Source organism: Andrographis paniculata, unplaced genomic scaffold, assembly GCF_009805555.1.
Source record: "Andrographis paniculata isolate CXL003 unplaced genomic scaffold, ASM980555v1 Contig89END, whole genome shotgun sequence".
In the NCBI taxonomy this organism is placed as follows: Eukaryota; Viridiplantae; Streptophyta; class Magnoliopsida; order Lamiales; family Acanthaceae; genus Andrographis; species Andrographis paniculata.
This window is the reverse complement of record NW_026137627.1, coordinates 544,136-567,582: the sequence shown is the minus strand read 5'-3', so window position 1 is coordinate 567,582 and position 23,447 is coordinate 544,136. Positions and strand designations below refer to the sequence as shown.

The window sequence follows — 23,447 nt, the reverse complement described above, 5'->3', positions numbered from 1 at the left end:
CAAATTTAAATGAGTGTGTTGGAGGTGCCAATTGATGATACTTTTCATATATTATTGTAATTAAATATTAATTATATAATTTGAGATTTTGAAATTATAAAAATCAGACATTGTTTAACCTATGTTTTGATTTTTCAACTTTGAGAGTTAATATTTTTCAATGGAAAAAATTTGATGAATATAAATATATTGTATGATCATGTTTAATTTCACACATATTTGTTGGACATTTGCAGTTATTATGTTCCAAACACGATAATATTATATTTCATTCCATCGTCAAATTTACTTGTATTTTTTTTATTTGTCCATCTATTAAATTTAGTCTATTATTAATTTATAACATTTAACTAGTATTTCTATTTATTTTTTATTTTTTATCGAAAATTACTGTTTCCTTGTTACATTATCTTTATATTATGTTTAATATTAATTAAATTAAAAAAAACTCCAATTACCTTTTTATTTTAATTTTAAAATTTCTATATGGCATACAAACTAACCATTTTTACGAGACCTAGAAGTGTTAAATTATTATTTGAAGCAAAAACTCACATAATATTCCAAATTAAAATAAAAAACAAACAAAAACAGGCTAAAATATTTTAACCAGCAACAAGCACAGAAATACATCCCTTTCACTCTCAGAAACAATAATAAAAATTTGACCCAAATAAATAAATAAATAAATGCTAGCACTATGATTTTGTTAATGAATACATTCTTCATTATTATATCCCAATAAATAAATAATGATAAGCAGTATTAGTAGAGTGTGTGTGTCCTCTCCCCTCACAAACAAGCTTTGTACAATCTGGAAAAGCTGTTCCACTGTGGACATGGCAGAGATAAGTCCTACCCTGCCCTTACCCCTACCCCTTACCCCCTCCAGCTCCACACCATTTTCATACCCAACCTTCTGAAACCCTTCTCAAATCCCCAAATCCCACGCTCAAATGATTCATTCCTGTAAATGATTTCTTCAGTTTAAGCTCCAAATGGGTTGTTCTTCCAAATCCAAATCCCTAGCGCCGTTCGTCCTGCTCCTCCTCATTGCGGCGGCGGTTCCGGTTCTCGCCGCCGACGACTACGCTACCCTGGTGTTCAAAGGCTGCGCCGACCAGAAATTCCAGGATTCAAGCTACAGGCAGGCGCTGACCACGCTACTCGACACGCTAATCTCCCAATCCGCCTCTACTAAATTCAACAAGGCGACTTCCGGCGACGGATCCTCCTCCGCCGTCACCGGGCTGTTCCAATGCAGAGGCGATCTGTCCAACGCCGACTGCAACCGGTGCGTGAAGAGGACGCCGGACCTGGCCGGGAAGCTCTGCGGGGAGGCGATTGCGGCCAGGGTGCAGCTCACCGGCTGTTATCTGAGGTATGAGATTTCAGGTTTCCGGCAGGTGAGTGGGACAGAGTTGCTGTACAAAATCTGCGGGTCGACTCGGGCGAGTGGGGCTGGATTTGAGGACAGGCTGGACATGGCTATGGGGGAGGTGGTGAAGGGGGTGGGGGGTGGGAACAGTGGCTTCTATACAGGGGCTTATCAGTCTGTCTATGTGTTGGGTCAGTGTGAAGGTGATTTAGGAAATGGGGACTGTGTGAACTGTGTGAAAAACGCCATTGAAGGAGCTAAGACTCAATGCAGCAGCTCACTTTCAGCTCAGATTTACCTTCAGAAGTGCTACATAAGCTACACATACTACCCCAGTGGTGTTCCCAGCAACCAGCAGCAGCCATATTCACAATCAGGTATAAAAAAAAAAAAAATCAACAAGATCCATCAATGGTTAAGATTAGGGTTAATGATTGATGTGTTTTAATCTCAGTAATGGCTGATAATGATGATTATTTTTGGGATCTGGTAAAAGAGTTAAGTGAAGGTCTGTGTCAGCTGATGTGATAGCAATTTCAATTTACAATGTCATCCATTAAAGTAGTGGGTGTGGAAAATTTCAGAGAGATATATATATGTCAAAGGTTTCTCAATTATATATTTTTATGCTAAAAGTTGAGTGGGGGTTGGCTTGTCTTTCCTAATATAAATTATCTTCGATTATGTTCAAATTGTAATCTCATGGCAGGGTGAATTGATTGGGTGTAGGGACAGGGAGGACTACACAGAAGACAATAGCTCTTGTGCTGGGAGGCTTGGTGGGTGTGGGTCTGGTGATGGCTTGTTTGTTGTTTGCCAAAACAGCTTTAAAGAAAAAGACCCATAGTTACAAGTATGGTGGATAGAGGTTAGTTTCTCATCCTACCCACATAATAAACTATCATTTGCTTCAACTTGTTGCTCATAACTAGTCCAAATTGGGACTAACTTAAAGATGGGTACAGTTTTGATTGAGAACTTGCCTATACATGTATGCAGCCATTGTTACATATTCATCTAGTTTTCGAATTGAATTTCAAGTTATGGCTGCACAATTATATTAGAAAATTTTCCTACCCATTATAGGCTATGATTTGGTTCAACTTGTTGTTCATAACCAGTCCAAGTTTGGACTACCTTAAAGGTGGACTACATGAGTATACACTATTGAGAACTTGCCATACTTGAACATGGTATGCAGCCATTTTTGCATATATTAATCTAGTTTTAGAATTGAATTTCATTCAACTTATGGCTGCACAATTATGGTCAAATTTAGTCCCATCCTACCTTCATAATAAACTATACATAGCATGATATGCAGCCATTGTTGCATATCATCTAGTTTTCGAATTAAATCTCATTCAAGTTATGGCTGCACAATTATAGTACCTCATCCTACCCACATAAGAAACTATCATTTGCTTCAACTTGATGCTCATAACCAGTCCTAATGGGGACTAACTTAAAGGTGGACTACATGAGTACACAGTTTTTACTGAGAATCTGCCTATACATGACCATGATATGCAGTCTTTTTTTTTTTTGCATATTAATCTAGTTTTCGAATTGAATCTCATTCAAGTAATGGCTGCACAATTACACAGTAAAATTGAAGTGGATGGAGCCTGGATTCAATAAGCTTGATCCATCATCACTTCTAGTTTCTAATTCACTGTATAATTGTTCTTAGCAGGGAATATGGTGCTCATAGTTTCCAAGACAAGGTATCATACTTTTTTTGAGGTGGCTTTGGAGTAGAACAAGGTATAAGAATATGGACAAAAACTGGCACTTGGGGTTGTAAAGAAAGGGGGATTTGCTTCACTTTTGTCTAGATGTAAAGTAATCTTCCTCTCAAAGTTTTGGTTATTGTAATTCTTTTCTATTTTCATCCGGTAAAGCTAAAGATCTGTCATTTTCTCACTAAAGTTGGTGGGCATTAATGATTTTTATGTTCAAAATTACTACTACTTTATTTTTAGTGACATGACATGAATGTATATCCGCAAACTTCACTGATTCATACATGATTTTTTTATCTCTCTGTTGCTTTATGAAACTCGCACTATTATGTTTCAAGACTGCTTGTTCATCATTTAATTAAGCTTATTATTTTGATCTTTTTTTAAAAAAAACTAATTTAAAATTCTAAAACAATTTCAAAAATCAAAATACTGTGGGTGTGTTTGTTTGGAGGTTTGGATTTTGAGTTGGGATTTGAATAGTAAAAATTTTGAATTTGAATAGTTGTATGATGTGATATAAATAGGTGTTGATGTGATGTTTTAAATGTAAAATTGATTTTTAGTATAATATAAAAAATAAAAAATAGATGTTTGATTTGATATTTTTTGTGGAGAAAAAGTGGGATGAATAGTAAGATTTTGATTTTGCAAAAATCTTACAAACGAACACACCTTTATTATATTATGTAAGTAGTACAATTATTAAATTAAAAAATAATAACTTTATTTCAAAATAAACAAAAATAGAAAATAATAATTTTTTTATTGAACGATAAAAATATTTATTTTTACGAAAAAAAAAAAAAAATGAGGGTCATGTAAAAGCAAAGTTGGGAAGAACCTTGACACCAATCTATTTTTTCATATATAATTAATTTATATATAAAATATAAAAAAATATATCAAAATTATTTTACATATTTTAACTAATATTTTCTCCGTCCTATAAAATTAGTAGCGTTTTTTTTGTACAGATAAGAAAATTTAATTTACATAGTTAATTATTGTGATTAGTTAATATAATATATGTAATTAAATGTTATTTTAATTATTTTTATTTGACGAAATATTGAAATAAAAGTTGAAATATTATTTTATTTTATTTTATTATTTTTTAAATTTAATGTTTTATTTTTAAAAAAAAATATTATTATAAAGATTGTAAATTATGTGATTAGATAAAAAAAATTAATTGTAATAATTTAAATAAAAAAATAACAACCGTAATACTAAAATTTTTAATATAAAGAAAACATCAAATTTTTCGAATTTGATTTTTGGTAGGGATAGTTCGATATTACATACCAAAATTTATAACACATATTTTATATATGATACCAAAATTTTTAGTATACTATTTTATCTTAATTAGATGTTGTACCAATAATTTGGTATACCGAATTTATAGATAAAAAAATATTGAATTACAAAAATAACACATACCGTACTAAAAAATACCGAAAATGCCAAATTTCAGCATACTGAACTTTTTTGGTATGGTATCGATATTTTTTTTAATATACCAACAAATTCGGTGCGGTATACAACATGATTCGATATTATCTGAATACAGTATCGAGTCATTTTTAATCGAATTACGTGTATGGTATCATAATATAATATTTTACGCTTAAATATAAAAATTAAAAATAATTTTACAAGTTTAAGAAAATATGAGAAAATTAATTATTTTAGTATTAATATACTAAATTATTGATATAGACCGATACTCCTCAAATGCTAAAATTATTAATATTTTCAGTATATATTATACCAACAGTGCTAAAAGTATATGCAATTGTCGTACTGTACGGTATCATATCATATAAAAATTTACGATATACAGTAATTTTGACACTTTAGTATTTTTTCATACAGTAGCTGTATTATTTGAGCAAATTGATATTTTTTACTCTTAATAATAGTAATAAATGAACTTTTTTAATGAAATATAAAAAATCAAATTGTAAATCAAATATATTATTAACTAATTTTCAATCGTAAAATATCAAATCAAATATTTTTTATATTATATTACAAATTTTAGACATCACATAAACATCTATTTATATCATATTGAATATTTATTATTCAAAATTTTATCCCTACTTGTAAACTTATAATAAAACAAACAATAACGTTAAAGATTATTAGTAATTGAATAAAATATAGTTAAATTTGTAATTGTAATTAATATTTATTTAATTATTACTATATTAAGAAATGTGACTAATTTTGTGGAAAACGACTAAAAGAGGAAATGTAGACTAATTCATGTACGGAAAGAATGTATCGTGTAGACTGTTACTTTATCACAGTTCATATATTTTTAATTTTTGTTATATTAAAGTAAATTTTATATTGATAATTTACTCCCTCCGTCCTACATAATTTGTCCATATTTTTTATTTTCGTCTGTCCCACATAACTTGTAATTTCTATTTTTGGAAATATAATTATGCACTTTAATCGCATTTTAAATTTTATAATTTTTTTAATTTTAATTAAAATATTTACTATCTTAATCTTGTTCTATAATTATTTTTAATCACACTATTCAAAAATGGGGATGAATAATATGATTAAAATTGGGATGAATAGTGTGATTAAAATTCAATCCCAAACAAACACACTTTTAGAGTCCAATCAGGCCGAATCGGATCACGTCCATACCCGGCCCAATTAAAACCGGGTCACCTTGCTTAAAAGCTCCATGGATCTAATTGGTCCACTTTCATTACTGGAAGGCTCGGGTCTATTTAAGGTTGACATGGGCCGGCCCGATTTAGACACAGCCCGATTGATGGACCACCGAGAGCAAACGACTTCGTTTTTCCCATGGCGTTTTCCGCTTGAACATTAAAGCCCTAAAAACCTTCAGGTAGCGTTTAGAATATCTCTAATCACTATGAGTGACTGAGCAAAGTAGCCGAATTGTTGTTTGTTAATTGTTCGTCGTCGTTTTTCCTCGCGTTTTCAGGTAGCGTTGTTGTTCAATGTTCGTTTTTCTACCAGTAATTTACTCAATTGTCTGGGCGGTTGATGCGTGAATTGTGGGTTTTTGTCAATTAATTGGTTAGTTTCTTGATTTAGTTTTTTCATTGGCGTATGCTTCCGGTGATAGTGTGATCTAGGGTTTTAATGCTATGAAGCAGTAGTCGTGCGGTGACATTATGATTTCTTGTTATGCCTTATTGCACTTGATTGAGAGCACAGTTATTTAATTTTTCAATCATGCTAATATAATATATCTCTACGCTCTGGTGGGAGGTAGCGAGGAATTTAACCCTTTGGAAGGTAGTTGTTGGGTTGAAATTGCATCTCATGACCTGTACTCTTTTATTCCTCTAGGAATTTGCCTCTGAACTTGTAAAAAGTCCTTTTTAATGATAATAAATTATGGTTGTTTGCTCACATCAAAATGCATGTAATTATGTGAAAAAATTCTCTGACATCCGAGCCATGTCAGGTTTTAATGCCTGTTATTACTTGTCGAACCACCTATCTTTTCTATAAATCCATTTTTCTTGAATTAACATTTCTTAGTTTCCAATCGCCGAAACATTACCTTGTTGACTGAATTAGTCGGTTCAAAGTAAACACGTTAACCATAATTAACATTCTTTGATACATGAATTATAGAACTGGGTTTGTATTGAAATTCTGTATAGGGTGGTGTTTATTCTTTACTGTGATTTATAAAGTTCTTCTGGTTGAAAGTTCTATTAACAATTGTGGTTTATGCTGTTTTAATAGGTGGCGCCATTTGTATCAAGACATAGAGTAATATCATGATGTCACAAACATCTGATATAGATGACAAGCACGGAAATGTTGCTGCTGTTTCTGAATCTAATGAAAACACTGCTGGTGCTGCTTCTGTTTCTGTATTTCATGCCAGAGATGTAGTTTCTTCTGCTGGAGGTGTAAATGCAGCTGATTTAGTTTCCCATGGCCCAAACATAGAAGGTGGAACTACGATTGCCACTGCCACAGATGGTACCCAAGAAGAAACTTCTGTGATGCCATATAATGCTACAGAAAGTATTTCTAGCCTTGGGAATTCTTCTCTTGATCCAAAAGTGGATTCCAATGGTGTAAACCAAGCTGGTGTTGAAGGGGTCAGTATCGTGGAAAATGGGAATGCTTCTGCTGATGGCATTGGTCCTGCTCATGTTTCTGGTATTATTTGATACTTTAGATCCTTAACTGCTTGACGTAGCTGGTGTGTGTCAATCTGATTTGCATGCAGCATATGTGTAGATGAACACTTAAGAGGTGGTAAAAATTGTTCCCCCATTGCCCAGTAACTTCTGAAAAGGTTCCCAACAATTGTTTGCAAAAAGTCATGAATCTACCCTGTTGCAACTTGCAACTCCCTCTTTCATGTGTAGTGCACTTTCCTGAGAAATTCTTTGATGCTGAGTAGGTAAATAGAGCTATATTGTATTATTGAGTTGGATTACACAGGGATTGTTTTCTTTGCATTTTATTTATTTATTTGTTTTTTTATCCCCAATTTTTTTACTATTCACTTAATTTCTCTCCAAAAATATCACATTCCACACTCTGTTTCCATACAAAATAGTATCCGACAAGTGACAACTATTTCACCTCAAAACATAAAAACTTAACACACACACACACACACACACAAATAATAATACATAAAAAGATAGAAAAGACATCCAGGTGAACAAATCCAGACTTTCCTCTTCTATAATCATCACTTTTTCGTTTCTATTATTGCTAAATGATAAGCCTGCAGCTGAATGTGATCAATAAATGGGATTCAAACTTGTTCAAAAATAAATGTCAAGTGTATTTTGCATAATTCGGTTGTATTGGAAATCGTAGAGGTAATCTGATGCATGCATTTAAATATATTGTTGTTTAACCTCATATCCAAATGAGACTTTAACCCAGAATCTCTCTGAAGTGTTGGGTTACTTGTTGCCATTGCAGGCCTAAGTGCAGAAGAGGAAAGACTATGGAGCATTGTGACAGCTAATTCTTTGGATTTCAGTGCCTGGACAGCACTTATTGAAGAAACAGAGAGAGTTTCAGAGGTGGATTTACATTTCTTTTGTTGTAACTGACACAAATGTGGATTCTAATCTTGTTCAAAAGCTTCCTGAATTGAATTATAACTGAGGGTTAAAATGAGGAATCTCTATTTGGTGCATCTGTTTTTATTTTAATACATTTCTTGAATTTGTTTGAAGACTTTGTTATATATATCTACTTTATGGTTTCGAATTAGGACTGACATTTTATTTATTTATTGTTCTCTACCATTTCTAGGGTGACATTTTGAAAATTCGAAAAGTTTATAATACTTTCTTAGCCGAGTTCCCTCTATGCTATGGGTATTGGAAGAAGTATGCTGATCATGAGGCACGCCTCAGTTCAGGTGACAAAGTTGCAGAGGTTTATGAACGAGCTGTTCAAGGAGTCACCTACTCTGTGGACATATGGGTGCATTATTGTGTTTTTGCTATTGGTGGTTATGGGGATCCTGAGTCTATCAGGAGGTAATTAACTTCATATTATTTTGCTTGCATTCTTCTTGTCTGGTCTTGTTGATTTCAATGTAAAGAGTGTGAAGTCATCTTTTATTGTTCTCTAACATCATTTCAGCCATCTCCGACAGCAATTACTGAAGTGTAAGGTCTAAAGGTTTGTAGGGAATGCACACTGGCTGAACAAATTCTCTGATGTGCAAACCCTTTCGTTGTCTGCTATGTATTTAGTAGCTGTATTTCTGTAGGGTTCATTTATAACATGTCCTTATCATCCTTCCAATTATACTTCTCCTTAGGGTTAGTATGTAATTCTTCATGAAAATTTGCTGTTTTAAACCACGGCACATGAGGTGCTTCGATACACAATTGCTGCCCTGAAGATGTCGCACAATAAGGCTAAGATGGCCTGTATGGTTCCTCCTTTGACGAGCTGTGTAAGATTCTTTCGAGGAAGGTAAATGCAGCGTAATTTGTTACTCCAGAATTCTCAAGTGCTATTTGAGTGAATTATTCCTTCCTCTCAAACACCTGTCCCTTGAGCTTTTATGGTTGGCTGTGAATTGAGTTGCATCTGTGCTAATGTTACAGTGGCATTTTACTTTTCTTATGTTGCAGGCTATTTGAAAGAGCATTAGGTTATGTTGGAACTGATTACTTGTGCTTTGCCCTTTGGGACAAATACATTGAATATGAAATTTCGCAACAAGATTGGCCCCGTGTTGCTACAATCTATACGAGGGTATTGGGAATTCCAAATCAGCAGCTGGATCGTTATTTTGAAGGGTAATTTTCATCATTCAACCCTTCATTTCATTTTTCTGTTTCTTGAAATAAATGCACTCCAGATTACAGGCTCACATCTTAATTTTATTCTCAGAATTTCAGCCTCTTTCCTTCCCTGCTGATATTGTTTTGAATTTTCGATCCATCACACGTGGTTAGAATTGGGATCTGCCGATGTTGATTTTCCATTTCACACTGAATGACTTCTAATGAGATTGCTGAGTTATTTCTTTAACACCTGTTTTCCAGCACTTGTTTTCTTGTTTTTCTGTGCATGGAGTTTGATATTTTGAACTGGGATTCTTCATTTAACATCAACTGTATTTCTACTGGAATCATAGTGGTATTAAGATACTTTGTCAGCCTGCGCTTGTTATGTGGTCTAATTCTCATGTTTAGTGATTTTCATTAATTTTCACTTTCTTCTAGATTCAAAGAGTTGGTTGCAAGTTGTCCACTTTCTCAGTTGCGTACTGCCGAGGAAGCTGCTGCTGCAGTTGTTGCAAATTCTGACGCTGTTGGTCCTAAAAATGAAAATGAGGGAGAAATTCCTCACAATGTCACAGAGCAATCTTCTAAGTCTGTAAATGCAAGCTTAAGAGATGCTGAGGAGTTGGAGAAGTATATTTCCATTCGAGAAGATATATACAAGAAAGCTAAAGACTTCGATTCTAAGATAATTAGTTTTGAAACAGCAATTCGGAGACCATACTTTCATGTGCGGCCCCTCAATGTTTCCGAGCTTGAAAATTGGCATCATTATCTAGAATTTATTGAAGCTGAAGGTGACTTCAATCAGGTATGAAAATCTGTTTGTTTTTTATGTCTTGACTCTGTATTGGCATGCTGCTCTTATTGTCATTGATATATGAGGATTGCACTTAATAAATGATTGACACTTCATAATATTTCTGCTTAAAAGGGCCAATCTTATGCATGCAGGTGTGTCTTATTATCTTAATATTAGCTCTGAGGTATGGAAGGCCCTTCTTGTGTTTAGGGGGCCTTCCTTTCCTCCTGTAGAGTATTCCGTGTCCATTCTCTTTTTTATTATGTTCATCCCCTCACAAATGTGGTATGTGAAATTGTTGACTGGTTACTCCATCTGCAGGTTGTTAAGTTATATGAAAGATGTGTGATAGCATGTGCTAGTTATCCTGAATACTGGATACGGTATATTTTATCCATGGAAGCTCGTGACAGCATGGATCTTGCTGAAAATGTACTTACTCGTGCAACACAAGTCTTTGTAAAGGTAATGAGTGTATGTATTCATGATGCTCTATTGGTGAAATTATATTGGTTTGTTTGAATTTTCTGATGAAGAGCAGAGATGTTCTTATCTGCAATTGATTTGACTGATATACCGAGAATGATGGGAGCTAGATAAATCATTGACACTTTATCTTTGCTGGTTGAATTGAGTTGCTATTCCATGAATTGGAAGAGGATATTCAGATAATTAGGATTATCAGAAAATTCTTAATGATGTTAAGTTAATGCAATGGGTGCTTTGAGTTGATGCAAGGAAAAAGGCTGGTAGGTAGAGTGCTGAACTTAAACAATATCTGCTTTAAAAACAATACTAATCGGGTCTTTCTGCATGTTGTTTGCATGCCTTTCACCATTTGCTTATTTAGGTTGCATAGTTTCTATTTTCTAATAGTAGTAAGTTATTTGCATTGTGCTTTGAGTGGAAGCTCCGATGCAGTAAGTGTAAGCCTTATTTCCTGTGGACTAATCATTTATTGTCTTGATAGAGGCATCCAGAGATCCATCTTTTTGCTGCTCGTTTTAAAGAACAGCATGGTGACATTTCTGGAGCTCGGGCTGCATACCAGCATATTTACTCTGAAATTTCACCTGGACTTCTAGAAGCTATCATCAAGCATGCAAACATGGAACACCGTCTTGTAAGTAAGCCGTTCTAATTTTTGATTTGTAATGTCTATATTTTTTTTAACATTTGGTGCTTCTTAATAGGGAAAATTGGAAGATGCATGTGCTGTATATGAGCATGCAATTGCTATTGAGCAAGGAAAGGAGCAATCACCAGCTTTGCCGTTGTTGTTTGCCCAGTTCTCACGTTTCATATTTTTGGTAAGTTTTAATCCTCTTTATAGCAAACTTTTTTCCTATCTATTAGATTCCAGCATAATTTATTGCATAGCATCATTCATGCATATGTTTGGTTACTTGTATTTCTTCTTTTTGGGGTGATTTTGTTTGTTGAAAATAAAAAACCATTAGATTTAAGATAGGGAACAAATCAACATACCAAATAAAAATGATACTAAATGATATAATCATATAATTCCAAAACAATAAATATTAAGTGATAGCACTTCAACAGTTTTGAGAGGTTAAATTTGAATTTTGAGTATCATGTTGAATCTGATTTGGTGGGGTATGCATTCTGTAGATTCCTTCTGTTTCTTGGTTTAAATGGTTGTTGATTGGTCTCCATTTATTGGTGATACATGTCTTTTGCCAGTCTGACACAATAAAAAACTGACCCGGTGCTTTATGTTTTGATATTTATGTTCCCGGGAGATATATATTGTTATTCTTATTTTGGGACAAACATAGTGCTTCTTCCTGGTGTCATATTGTGGAAAGTGAAATGTGCTCACTTTTGTTGTCACTTTTGTTGTCTGACATAATTGTGTTGTAATTTTCTGTGAAAGGTTTCTGGCGACTTTGATAAGGCAAGGGAGATTCTGGTTCAAGGTGTGGATGGTGCTCAACTGTCAAAACCCCTGTTGGAGGTTCTCTACTCTGTTTTTCTTTTACTGAATTTGTGTTTCATAGTGCAATTCTCTTTGTTTTTTGGTCAGTACTTTTGAAGGAATGAAGTGCTCCATGGAAACAGATAAAGAAACTCTTTCACATAAAAGGAACTCCCATTTTCTATGCTCTTGTCATACCCATATGCATCTAAGTAAGAGTTCACATTTCTTTATATTTGAAATCCTTGCAGGCAGTAATCCACCTGGAATCAATTCAGCCACCTCCCAAACAAATAGAGTATTTGGATTCTTTGGTTGGAAAATTCGTAGTTCCAAATCCTGAAAGCACCACTGTTGCAAGTATTGATGAAAGAGAGGAGTTATCAAGCATATTCTTGGAGGTATCTTCAAAATACTGTGTACATATTGCATCTTGAAACCATATTGCATCTTGAAACTTTAATTGAACTTACAGTTCTTACTATTGCATCTAGTAAGTATATAATAAGGAAACGAAACCCTGATTCCATTCTCACTGTCTATTTAATTCAAATCCTGATTATTATCAGTTCATCCTCTAACCTTGCTTACACTTATTTCTCTATGCCATGATTTTTACTATATGCTAATCATTATTTGCCCGTTTAGTTCTTTGGTTTTTAGAAATGATATAGATATTATAATCAACTTATGCAATTTTGTGTACAAAAAGAGTGTTATTAACTGAGTTTTTTGTTGTTTGCTTTTCAGATCAGTATTTTTATGTCATGCTATCTGCTCATGCGTTCATGAACCTAGTATCCTGCCTTTGTTGCAAGTGTCTGAAAACCATAGTTGTTAATGGCATGCCTAGCGCTATTAGCTGTGTTGCGGAGTGAAGCGGACTGCAATGTCTGTTTTTACATGTTAGAGTTTGTATTTGCATCATATTTTTAGTGTTAATCAATTCACTAATCAAATAAACATACAATAGAAGAAATGAATGAAGATGAAGAAGATGAGGAATATCTATACAATAGTAGCAGTGAGGGTGAAAATGAATATGCCTCTACGGCATTTTAGGGGTTGATCGCTGTTTAACACTGTTCGAGATTGACAACTACGCTAACTAGTTTAAATTGAACAATATGAATTATGTTACCGTTTTGTTTAGTTTATTGCTAATAATCACATATGCATTCTTTGAGCATCCAATGTTCTGGATCATGTTCTTGAGACTACGAATTCTTCTAATCTGGTCCCTGTTCCTCCTGGTATCTGTTTTGTCATGAATGTAATGTCTGAGTGATTTGTTTTATCGTCATTGTTATTAGCTGGCTAGAAAATGTTGATTACACATTTCTACATATGTGTTTCCAGTTCTTGGATCTCTTTGGCGAAGTGCAGTCTCTAAAGAAGGCTGATTATAGGCATGCGAAACTGTTCTTGCGCAACAAAAGCACTGCAGCGTCAAAGAAGCGGCATGTAGAGGATTATTTAACTTCAGATAGATCAAAACTGACAAAATCAGTCAGCTCAACAACCACTCCTTCAGTCATGGGTGCATATACACAGAATCAGTGGGCAGCAGGTTATGGGGTACAACCTCAAGCTTGGCCCCAACCCTCGCAAGCTCAGGCACAGCAATGGGGCCCCGGCTATACCCAACAGGTGCTGTTACTGGCTTTTTATTCGCAAAATTGACATTTCGGGAAAAGTGGCATCAATTATAATGTGGTCAACTTGTTGAATATTTCCCATCAAATATGCATATATAAGAACCTAAAGCTTGGTTTAGTTTATAAGCACAATTAATAATACCTGAGATATTTAAAACTTGAGAATGTGAAGTTTATTTGCCATTTTTGGCATTTCCTTGGCCATTTCACATCTTGTTACAACATGATTTAGTAGTTAAAAAACCGAATATTTGGAGTTCTTTCCATGGATCGTTTCTTTTTTGAGTATTGGATTTCCCTTTCAGAGTTATGCCACATTGTTTTTTTCTTATAGGCTGCTTATGGTGCGTATGGCTATGGCACAAGTTACACCAACCCGCAAGCTCCCATACCCGTGCCCCAAAGTGCTGCATATGGTGCCTACCCCCCTACATACCCATCACAAGTAAACCAACGTTCTACTGATTTCTTTACCCGCTTTCGATTATCAGCTGATGAGGATTTTGCATACCATTTTTGAAACTATATGTTTGCTATCGAATAATAGATTCCCCAGCACAGGAACAGATTGGATTTTGTCATCATCTTTTTATGCAGTATTTTGGACCCCATTAGCAAGATTTCGCACGTGCCTTATTGAAGATCGATTGCTTTGTTTTTCATCCCTCCCCGATTCTGCAGGCCTATTCTCAGCCTGCACCTGCTCCAGCGCCGCCTACAGCTACCACTGCTGCGGCTGCTGCTCCGCCGGCAACATATTATCCCAATTACTACTGAGGCAGCAAAGGAAAATCTCGATCAATTTTGCTGCATCTCGGTAATTTCATGTTCTTTTAGATAATCCAGAGTTTTAGACATGATGCATTCATCTGTTTCGGCTTTCGGATAGGTCACTGTGTTGCCATTGGCCTCTTCTCCAAAGAATTCGTTGTTTGCAACTGTGAGTTCGTTATTTTGTGTGCGCTATTTTTGTTTATTGTAATACGGATGAGATGTTGTTTTGTATACTTTTTGACTTGTAAAGAGAAAACAAAACATCTGAATACATTAGGAGGTTTAAATAATTCCTGACTGTTTTTCTTTTGAGTTTTTATCCTTTTAATTATTATTATTGTTATTATTATTATTTGCATTCTATGAAATATGATTTTTTAAATGTAAGATATAAAAAAAAGTGATGATGATAATATAAAAATAATATTTTGTATTGAATTATAATTTTTTTTTAAAAAAATAAAATATATATGATTTATATTATGAAAATATATGTATAGATTATACTACCGCCGCTCCATTATACAGTAGAGTATGATTAGTAATTAAGCAATTTAAAATTTTAAATATAATTAAAATGTATAATTAATTTTTTTTTAAAAAAACAAATTAATTATGCGGTATGAATAGAAATAAAAAAAATTGATACTATCTTTTTTAAAAATATGTGAAATTTTAAGTTATAATTTTTAAAATTTTAATTAAATTATTTAGTTATTTTAATATTTATTTATAATTATTTTTATTAATATATTTTAAATTAATTGTTAATTATAATTTTCTAAATTATAGTAATATGAACAAAATATATAGGACTTATCTTTTCTATTTCTTAATTAAATATTTATTTTATATTTAAAAATATAATTAATAACTATATTATTAAAAATATATATACAAATGAATACGATAATTAACAAAACAAATAGGCGCAATTCGGATACATATCAGTGATCGTTACTACCCGACCCGACGCGGAATCCGATTGGGTTACTGACAATACATATTTATGTATTAAATAACCGAACGGAAAATAGAAACGGAGGTGAATATAGCGCGAGATTTCTCCATGATCTTCATGTCCGATGCAATGCGTCGTGGCTGTAACGACGTGATCCGAATCTTGATTGCTTATCCCACTATTCTCTTTCGCTTCATCATCGATTGCTGTGTTGGTTGGAGAATGCTTTGGCGGCGGGAGAAGAAGATGTTGGGATGCAGAGACGCTTGTCGGAGCAGTGTCGGTGAACTCCGGCAGCCAGGATTGGAACACTTCTCTCTTCCCGATCCGCTTCCTCAATGGCCTCAAGGTATCGTATGAATTATGATGCCTTCGCAATTTGGTTTGAGTATTTCATCAATTTCGATTTTAGACTCGACATTAGAAAATCCGTGCATGTACTTTAAGCATAACTTTGATCGATTGTTGTTTTTGTATCATTGCGTTGCTTGTTTTGATTTTCATATGTTCAGTAATAAGATAGGGTTAGGTTCAGGCAAATTCGGTTTTTGTAGCAATTTCTATCTAAGAAATTAGGTTATTGCTTCAATGAGGTTACTGCCAAAGCCTTTTGCTGATTAAGTTTTACTATGCAGGTTCAGAATTTGCTACCTCAATTATAAAGTTACGAGAATTAGAGGTTTGCCAAATAACGAAGTTTGAGTTTGTTTGGGGAATAAGCTTGTGTATGGATGGGAAACGTGGTGTTAGTTTTTATAAGCCAATTGGAATCCCGGATGGATTTTTCTGTCTTGGTCACTATTGTCAATCTATCGAAAAGCCTTTGCGAGGGTTTGTTCTTGTAGCTCGTGAAATTGCCAATGGACAAGGCTGTAGTATCCTCAGTTCTGATTATATGCCGCCTCTCTTGTATCCGGTAGATTATTCGTTAGTATGGAGTTCAGAGGGGGAAGACGATGAAGGCTTTGATGGTTGTGGGTACTTCTGGTTGCCCCAACCCCCTGAAGGTTATAAACCTCTGGGATTTTTGGTGACAAACAAACCTGAGAAACCTGATTTTAGTGAGATTAGATGTGTTCGTGCTGATCTAACTGATGAATGTGAGCCATACCGCCTGATAGTGGACAAGGTTTCAAAAATACCATTTACGGTTTGCAGCACAAGGCCTCGCCATCGGGGGATATATGGCAGGGGAGTGTCTGTTGGTACTTTTTATTGCAGTAGCTACTGGAGTTCGCTGGAGGAACTAAATGTTCCATGCTTGAAGAATTTAGATCCTAATTTATGTGCAATGCCGAATGTGGATCAAATTCATGCACTTGTTAGGCACTATGGACCTACTCTATTCTTCCACCCTGACGAGATTTATCTTCCATCTTCAGTTTCATGGTTTTTCAGAAATGGAGCTTGTTTGTACAGTGTTAGTGACCCTCTTGGGGTGCCAATTGATGCTGAAGGTTCCAACCTTCCTAGAGGAGGGACAAATGATGGGAAGTATTGGATTGATGTGCCGGATGATAGCGGGATAGTATTTGTTAGGCATGGAAACTTAGAGAGTGCAAAGCTCTATCTACATGTCAAACCAGCCTTAGGAGGAACATTCACGGATATAGCGATGTGGATTTTTTGTCCCTTCAATGGGCCTGGTACGCTAAAATTGGGAATGATAAACTACTCTCTTGGCAGGGTTGGTCAGCATCTAAGTGATTGGGAGCACTTCACACTCAGGATAAGTAACTTCACAGGAGAGCTTTGGAGCATATATTTTTCGCAGCACAGTGGTGGTGAGTGGGTTGATGCTTCTGATTTGGAGTTTATTGATGGAAACAAAGCTGTTGTGTATTCATCGAAATCCGGCCATGCTAGCTTTCCTCATCCAGGAATTTACCTTCAGGGTTCTTCGAAGCTTGGGATTGGAGTGAGGAATGATGCTGCCCGCAGCAATTATTATGTTGATTCAAGCAGGCAGTACGAAATTGTAGCGGCTGAATACCTTGGAGATGGAGTTGTTATCGAACCACACTGGCTTCAGTATATGAGGAAATGGGGTCCAAGGATTGTCTATGATTCGAGAAAAGAGTTGGATAAAATCATCAATTCTTTGCCGCCTATGCTTAAATATTCAATGAAAAATATTATCAGCAAGCTGCCATTGGAGTTGTGTGGAGAGGACGGTCCTACTGGACCGAAGGAGAAGAACAATTGGTTTGGGGATGAAAGATGGTAGTTGTCCATATGTAGCCATCAACATTGTGCTCTTCCAGCTACTATTTTTGCACAGCACATGCAAAAAGTTGAAATATTAGCTCTCTCCCAGACATTCTGTTGTGATTAGTGTATGATGTATGAGTGTAAGAAATTACACCTTGCTCGATATCTGTTGCTGGGGCCACGATGGCTTCGATCCGACAAGCGAAAGGGAACAGGATGGTAATTAAACAATATGCTCGTTTAAATCGATATAATTTAAAAGTATGGCTCAATAGAGTAATAATATTCAACTCACCTGCACAAGAAACTATAGCAAAATCATAATATATAAACTATTCTGGCCTTGGATTGCATGTTAGTACTTACATTGTTGGAGGGCATGACATGTTGATATGTTGTAAAATGGATCACCTCATCCATTAGTGTCTCCATACACAGAAAAAGGATTTCAGAATACAGACATATCTCATATTATTAAGTTTGTTTTGATTCAGCTGTCCCTTGTTGCATTTCTTTTAAGTGCAATACAAAGAGATTTTATTTCCTAATCCTTGTGTGAATAATTGTAGACTCAGGGAGCCCACTGCTGGAGAATGCACATTTGGGGGACAACAGTTGTGCCAAATTCCAGCTCGGTTCATCGCATCATTGTTGAGGTAATGAATGTTCTTGAATTCCCATTCCCATTCCTTTTAAATTCAAAGATTATTTATCTACTCCAAAAGAGCAGTAGAATTTGGAAACCCAAAAAAAGAAAAAAAAAAAAAGGAATAAAAGTCCACAGACAAGACATTGCTGCTGGCAACTCAACTGCATATACACACTTGATGTCTGTCACTATTTATAACAGAAGGAAAGAAAGAGGGGAGGAGACAAACTTGAAGTAGCAGCATTAAGTGTATGCAGCAGTGTCAGTCTGTAAAGAACTACACATTAGCGTGAAAATACACAATCAAAACTTACCCGTATCGAATCATGAATGGTATCTTCTTTGTGGGCCCTTTTTGCAGGTGCATTCATAGTTGTCAATGGCTTTCTTTGCTTTCTTAAAGCTAATTTAACTGAGGGAGACGTGCAACGGCTACACTGTCCCCTTCCCACATTGCAGTATTGCACTAAGGTACTCTCCACTCCCCTTCTGCCTAGTATTAAATTTTTTAGTTAGATACATAAGGGGAAAAATGTACTGTTTATTCTTTACTGTATTTTTTTACTCATTAGATGAGAAAGATAGAAACATCCCATTATCATTCCCACCTGCTATGATAGTAATAATAGCCTTTTGTGCCCATATATATATATATGTCATTATTATATTCCAATCTGAGTTAGCTTCAGCTTCAATACCAGGTTAGTCATCATAGCATATGAAACTTATTCCTACACATGGATGGGATTTGATGGGATGATATATATATATATATAGATTGTGTACAGTTTTTACATTTTTTTCACCTGCTAAGGTAAAAGGAATAGTTTGCTGATTCTCTAATTCCTAAGCCACAAATCTTGTCTCCCAGTTTTTATTCTCTTTTCTCGACATATTATTATAAACGAAGTAAACAGATCTGGTTGGTAATGGTGCCTGTTGGGTGAATTTGTGGTTAGGGTGTTGACGGGATGGGTCCCACTAGTAGAGGGGGGTTATGGGTGAGGTGTTGAGCCGTGTGAATTTTGGGTCCCCACATGTTGTCGGCTTGTCGTTTGGCGTAAAGTCGTGTTTGTCCCCACATCTCTTTCCCATTTTTAGGACGTCATTAAAAGCGTCAAACTTTGCTCCCCTTCCAATCCGACCGGGTCAACACGACCCCGCCCCCCCCTTCCCCCATCTTTGATCCCTTATTTTGACTTTACAAAATAATGGAAGAAAGAAACCCAAACTCCCCATTTAATGTGTGTTGATTTATTGTCTACCTTTCTAGAGAGAGTATTGTCATAATGTCACGCCGTTGGGTATAACAGAGTCCTTAAAATAGCAATAATATAATAATGTAGTAGTCTGATTTCAGACCAGAAGCAACAGACAAGCTTCGATGGCTCCGGGGAGGGCCTCATGGTTGTTGGTACAATAACAGCAAGGAAAGCCTGTGGGGACATTCGTGGGCCCCAGGTAGGAGATATCTATGATGCTGTTGGGGCGCACAAAGCCGACAAAAGGGTCCCCCCATCCAACACCCAGCCTTTTTTCTTAACCCCCCACCCCCATAAGATTAAAGAAAGCTACATTCCAGACTCCCTCAATTTCTCCCCTCCTCTTCTTCCTTCCTTCTCCTCACTTTTCTCTTGTTTCTGGTATCAGCAGAACTTTTCAATTGCCTTCCTCTTGAATAAAAATTGATTCTTGATGCAGAGCACGCTTCAACACGGTGGCGGCGGTGTGGTTTCCGGTGGATCAATGTCTGAGGAGAATAGCATGGTGATGTCATCTGTGGAATCTTCTGCTTACCCGGATGAGTCTGAGTTGGAATTGGGCCTTGGGCTGAGCCTTGGTTGCGGTGGAGGAAAGGGGAAGATGAGGCAACCGGCGCCGGCGGACCAGGCCGGCGGAGGTTCTTGGGATCAGTATGCTAGAATCTTGACTGCTAAAGATTTTGCTTCTGTGGTTTCTGGTAAAACCTCATCATCATCACTATCTTCATCGTCATCATCATCCTCTGCCTCTGCAATCAAGGGCAATACCAATGGTTCTTGTGGTACAAAGAGAACGGCTGAGCCGCCTTCCTCACCTCCCGGCCGTTCTGCTGCCAGGTACACACACAGATATATGTTAATATATATATATATGTATATGTGTTTGTGTGGATTGAGAATTTTCCTGTTTATTTGGCATCAGTGATCTCCTGTTAGCAATTGGGTTATGGTTTATATTTCTTTTTAGCTTCTGTTTTACATTTGCCATTGCAGTTTGATCAGCTGTGTTAACTGTTTCTTTTATTCTATTTTAAGAGATAGTGTTGAATAATAGGAATTGTTGAGTTTGGAGAATTGGCACCTGATATGAAATTAAAATATGACTTTCTTTCTGTAATCGTAGTGAATCGATTATCTGTTTCAATTAAAGTAACAATATGCATTAACAAAATCTGCACTGTTGCTCTTCACACTTTCTCCTCTGCATTGTTGATTACTAAAATACTTTCTTTATGAATGTGCTAACAATTGCCTATATATATGTATGTATGTATCTATATGTGTGTGTATTTCTTGAGTATTCTTGTTGAAGCAACCTATGGAAAAGGGAGATGCTGCTATTGATATTTAATCACTTACACAAAGAACATGAAGCTCTGCAATATTGAAAAATAAGTTAGTGTGACATTAGGAAAATTTGTAGTTCTGCTAATTATTATATCATTGTTGAAGTATTCTGTCGAAGGGGATTAGTTTTGTGGATAAAAATTTTGATTATACCTATTGACCTTTTTTACAGTTGTGTTCTTGCATAATCTCGAACACAATGCTTAATCTTCTGTTATGGACACTACATTCTGGACTTAATTTTCGTCTAATGTAATTATTGAAGCAGTCAGTTTGTGGGATGGCCTCCAATCAGAACTTACAGAATGAACAGCTTGTCTAACCATGCTAAATCTCGAGTCACTGCGGATTTCTTCTCGTCAACAATTGATGAATGCAAAAGCAAGAACACTATGGTGGATAAAACCAGCCAAACCAACAACACAAATAACGACGCCCCAAAGCAAAATGGTATCCTCAAAACTTCTCTGTTTGTTAAGGTGAATATGGATGGAATCCCAATAGGAAGAAAGGTGGATCTGAGTGCCCACAGCTGCTACGAGACGCTAGCGCAAGCACTACATGACATGTTTTCACCCAGTGCAGCAATCGGGGGAGCATGTAAACTTTTTGATTTCATGACTAGTTTAATAGAATTTTATTTCCCTTATTTAATTAGTAACCTTGAATCTTTCTATTGATAGTGTCACAGATGGATGAGCAGATTGTGACTGGTGTGAGAAAGGTAGCAAAATTGTTGGACGGGTCGTCTGAATATGTGCTCACCTATGAAGACAAAGACGGTGATTGGATGCTTGTTGGAGACGTACCCTGGGAGTATGCCTTTTCTTCACTTCTCATCTATTAGCTATCCCAAATATACTTTTCAATTCTCACTTGTGAATCTTTTTCAGCCTGTTTCTGAACTCTGTGAGAAGGCTGCGAATCATGAGGGCACCAGAAGCTAATGGGCTCGGTAAGAATGCATAGACATTTCACTTTTGCAAAAACTTGACATCAAATATGTTCCTAAATGCTGTAAACTTGAATTTCTTTTAATGATTGTTGGCAGCTCCCGGAAGGAACATGAAACATTGACAATGCCTATATAGAGACAAAAACACTATGGTTTTGGTTGATTTTAAATCTTGTCGACTATACTCTCTTACCAACAACATCATCCGTACTCTCGATGAAACTCCCTCTGTTTTTTCTGGATTCTGGTTCTGTAGGCCAACATGCCCGCGCCCGAGAAAGTTGCCGTTTGATACACTGTAAGTATATTATATATATATATATGTGTATTGGGAGTGGTCTAGTTCTTGTGTTCTGGCTTTGTTTTGCTCCCCACAAACTGATGATAAGTTCGATATTTGGTGAATGAAGGAAAGTATTTTTCATGCGTGTTTTTGGATATGGTAACTCTAATTTTGGCCTTAAAATCATCATCCAATACACTTCTTCATGTTTAGATTATTTGTTGCAAGAAACCATTTGAATCCTTTATTTATTTTACTATGATGTATAGTTGATGATATTGATGAATAATTTGAATATGAGGTTGGGTAGGGTACTCTATGGATTGTTACTATCTGTCGTCAGTTAATATTTTGAAGATACTATGAACTGATTAATCTCAATCAGTTGTGATTTAATTATAGTTGTTAATCTTTGGTATTTGTTGTTCGGGTTTTTTAAAAAAAATTTATGTGAAAAAAATAAAAAATAAAAATAAATTATGTGTGAATGAGTGATATAATGTTATGACTACCCTACTAATTATTTTATTAAAAAATTAAATATAAAAGCAAAAGATTTTGTTCTCTCTCTCTATATATTCTATATTTATTATTCAAATTCATATCACTTTTATATTGTCTAGGTGGACCCGGCCGGATTAGCCCAGACCTAATTTAGCCTGGATTGAGTGTATTTCTTTGCACTAAACTCGTACATTTATTTAAAAGTATATTCTTATATTTTTTTATAAAATATTTTATCCGTATATTGTCTTAATATCAAATACAAACTAAAATTTTTTAATCACCGGTAAGGAAACACATCTATGTTAGACTAAACTAAACTTAAATATATTCTAGTCCAACCTGGCCCGCGGACTGTGTTAAGTTGAGCCAGTTCTGGGCTGAGATAAATTTTGGAATTTAATTTAATTTAATTTTTAAATTTTTTATTCAAATTTGAAACGGAGGAGCTTCGAAGCATATATATATATATATATATACGTCCAACACAACAGCTTCAGCTTCATTATTAAACCTACTCCGTCGATCGAACGAACGAACTCCATTTCAATTTCATGCCCTAAGGCTAAGACGATGAGGAGGAGGTACTCCGTTCAATGATCATGCCTTACTCGATCCACGCCTTCGAAGCAGCTTCGTCTCAACGCCTCTCGTCTCATTCTCATGTCGATCGATCGATC

The 23,447-nt window shown here is 35.4% G+C and overlaps 4 protein-coding genes across 11 annotated transcripts; all 4 read left to right on the top strand.

Annotated features, from left to right (window-relative positions):
• Positions 1 to 767: 767 nt before the first annotated feature.
• LOC127243100 (plasmodesmata-located protein 3-like) lies at positions 768 to 3,402 on the top strand. 3 transcript variants are annotated; one of them, XM_051262965.1, is made up of 3 exons: positions 775 to 1,755; positions 2,108 to 2,246; positions 3,072 to 3,402. In XM_051262965.1, exons 1-2 carry the CDS (start codon positions 999 to 1,001, stop codon positions 2,242 to 2,244), a joined length of 894 nt encoding a protein of 297 aa, XP_051118922.1. In that variant the 5' UTR covers positions 775 to 998; the 3' UTR covers positions 2,245 to 2,246; positions 3,072 to 3,402. The 3 variants fall into 3 exon arrangements, with proteins under 3 accessions (XP_051118923.1, XP_051118922.1, XP_051118921.1); XM_051262964.1 differs by having other exon boundaries at positions 777 to 1,755; positions 3,075 to 3,402; XM_051262966.1 differs by lacking the exon at positions 3,072 to 3,402 and having other exon boundaries at positions 768 to 1,755; positions 2,088 to 2,221.
• Positions 3,403 to 5,961: 2,559 nt separating this feature from the next.
• LOC127242929 (pre-mRNA-processing factor 39-1-like) lies at positions 5,962 to 14,885 on the top strand. 5 transcript variants are annotated; one of them, XM_051262676.1, is made up of 14 exons: positions 5,962 to 6,106; positions 6,883 to 7,308; positions 8,092 to 8,195; positions 8,431 to 8,660; positions 9,267 to 9,434; positions 9,864 to 10,233; positions 10,546 to 10,689; positions 11,195 to 11,347; positions 11,418 to 11,534; positions 12,122 to 12,202; positions 12,415 to 12,564; positions 13,523 to 13,813; positions 14,156 to 14,266; positions 14,503 to 14,885. In XM_051262676.1, exons 2-14 carry the CDS (start codon positions 6,918 to 6,920, stop codon positions 14,596 to 14,598), a joined length of 2,406 nt encoding a protein of 801 aa, XP_051118633.1. In that variant the 5' UTR covers positions 5,962 to 6,106; positions 6,883 to 6,917; the 3' UTR covers positions 14,599 to 14,885. The 5 variants fall into 5 exon arrangements, with proteins under 5 accessions (XP_051118633.1, XP_051118636.1, XP_051118634.1 ...); XM_051262679.1 differs by having other exon boundaries at positions 14,419 to 14,885; XM_051262677.1 differs by having other exon boundaries at positions 14,369 to 14,885.
• Positions 14,886 to 15,646: 761 nt separating this feature from the next.
• On the top strand, positions 15,647 to 20,154 carry LOC127242987 (hypothetical protein At1g04090). Its single transcript, XM_051262798.1, has 5 exons — positions 15,647 to 15,905; positions 16,192 to 17,986; positions 18,337 to 18,423; positions 18,778 to 18,887; positions 20,118 to 20,154. The coding sequence occupies exons 1-2, from the start codon at positions 15,665 to 15,667 to the stop codon at positions 17,781 to 17,783; spliced, it is 1,833 nt and encodes a 610-aa protein (XP_051118755.1). The 5' UTR covers positions 15,647 to 15,664; the 3' UTR covers positions 17,784 to 17,986; positions 18,337 to 18,423; positions 18,778 to 18,887; positions 20,118 to 20,154.
• Positions 19,958 to 22,404, top strand: LOC127242988 (auxin-responsive protein IAA13-like). Of its 2 annotated transcripts, none has more exons than XM_051262800.1 (5): positions 19,958 to 20,515; positions 21,291 to 21,625; positions 21,709 to 21,841; positions 21,919 to 21,980; positions 22,077 to 22,404. In XM_051262800.1, the coding sequence occupies exons 1-5, from the start codon at positions 20,112 to 20,114 to the stop codon at positions 22,100 to 22,102; spliced, it is 960 nt and encodes a 319-aa protein (XP_051118757.1). In that variant the 5' UTR covers positions 19,958 to 20,111; the 3' UTR covers positions 22,103 to 22,404. The 2 variants fall into 2 exon arrangements, with proteins under 2 accessions (XP_051118757.1, XP_051118758.1); XM_051262801.1 differs by having other exon boundaries at positions 19,960 to 20,515; positions 21,294 to 21,625.
• The last annotated feature ends 1,043 nt before the right edge of the window (positions 22,405 to 23,447 follow it).

Bases quoted from the DNA above. Each gene is read 5' to 3' on its own strand.
- LOC127242929 (XM_051262676.1), top strand. From the start codon at position 6,918: ATGATGTCACAAACATCTGATATAGATGACAAGCACGGAAATGTTGCT. The intron at 11,535-12,121 runs GTAAGTTTTAAT...TTTCTGTGAAAG, and splicing joins TCTCACGTTTCATATTTTTG to GTTTCTGGCGACTTTGATAA. The intron at 12,565-13,522 runs GTATCTTCAAAA...ATGTGTTTCCAG, and splicing joins TATCAAGCATATTCTTGGAG to TTCTTGGATCTCTTTGGCGA.
- LOC127242987 (XM_051262798.1), top strand. From the start codon at position 15,665: ATGATCTTCATGTCCGATGCAATGCGTCGTGGCTGTAACGACGTGATC. The intron at 15,906-16,191 runs GTATCGTATGAA...TTTACTATGCAG, and splicing joins GCTTCCTCAATGGCCTCAAG to GTTCAGAATTTGCTACCTCA.
- LOC127242988 (XM_051262800.1), top strand. From the start codon at position 20,112: ATGCAGAGCACGCTTCAACACGGTGGCGGCGGTGTGGTTTCCGGTGGA. The intron at 20,516-21,290 runs GTACACACACAG...TAATTATTGAAG, and splicing joins CCCGGCCGTTCTGCTGCCAG to CAGTCAGTTTGTGGGATGGC. The intron at 21,842-21,918 runs GTATGCCTTTTC...AATCTTTTTCAG, and splicing joins GTTGGAGACGTACCCTGGGA to CCTGTTTCTGAACTCTGTGA.
- LOC127243100 (XM_051262965.1), top strand. From the start codon at position 999: ATGGGTTGTTCTTCCAAATCCAAATCCCTAGCGCCGTTCGTCCTGCTC. The intron at 1,756-2,107 runs GTATAAAAAAAA...GATTGGGTGTAG, and splicing joins GCAGCCATATTCACAATCAG to GGACAGGGAGGACTACACAG.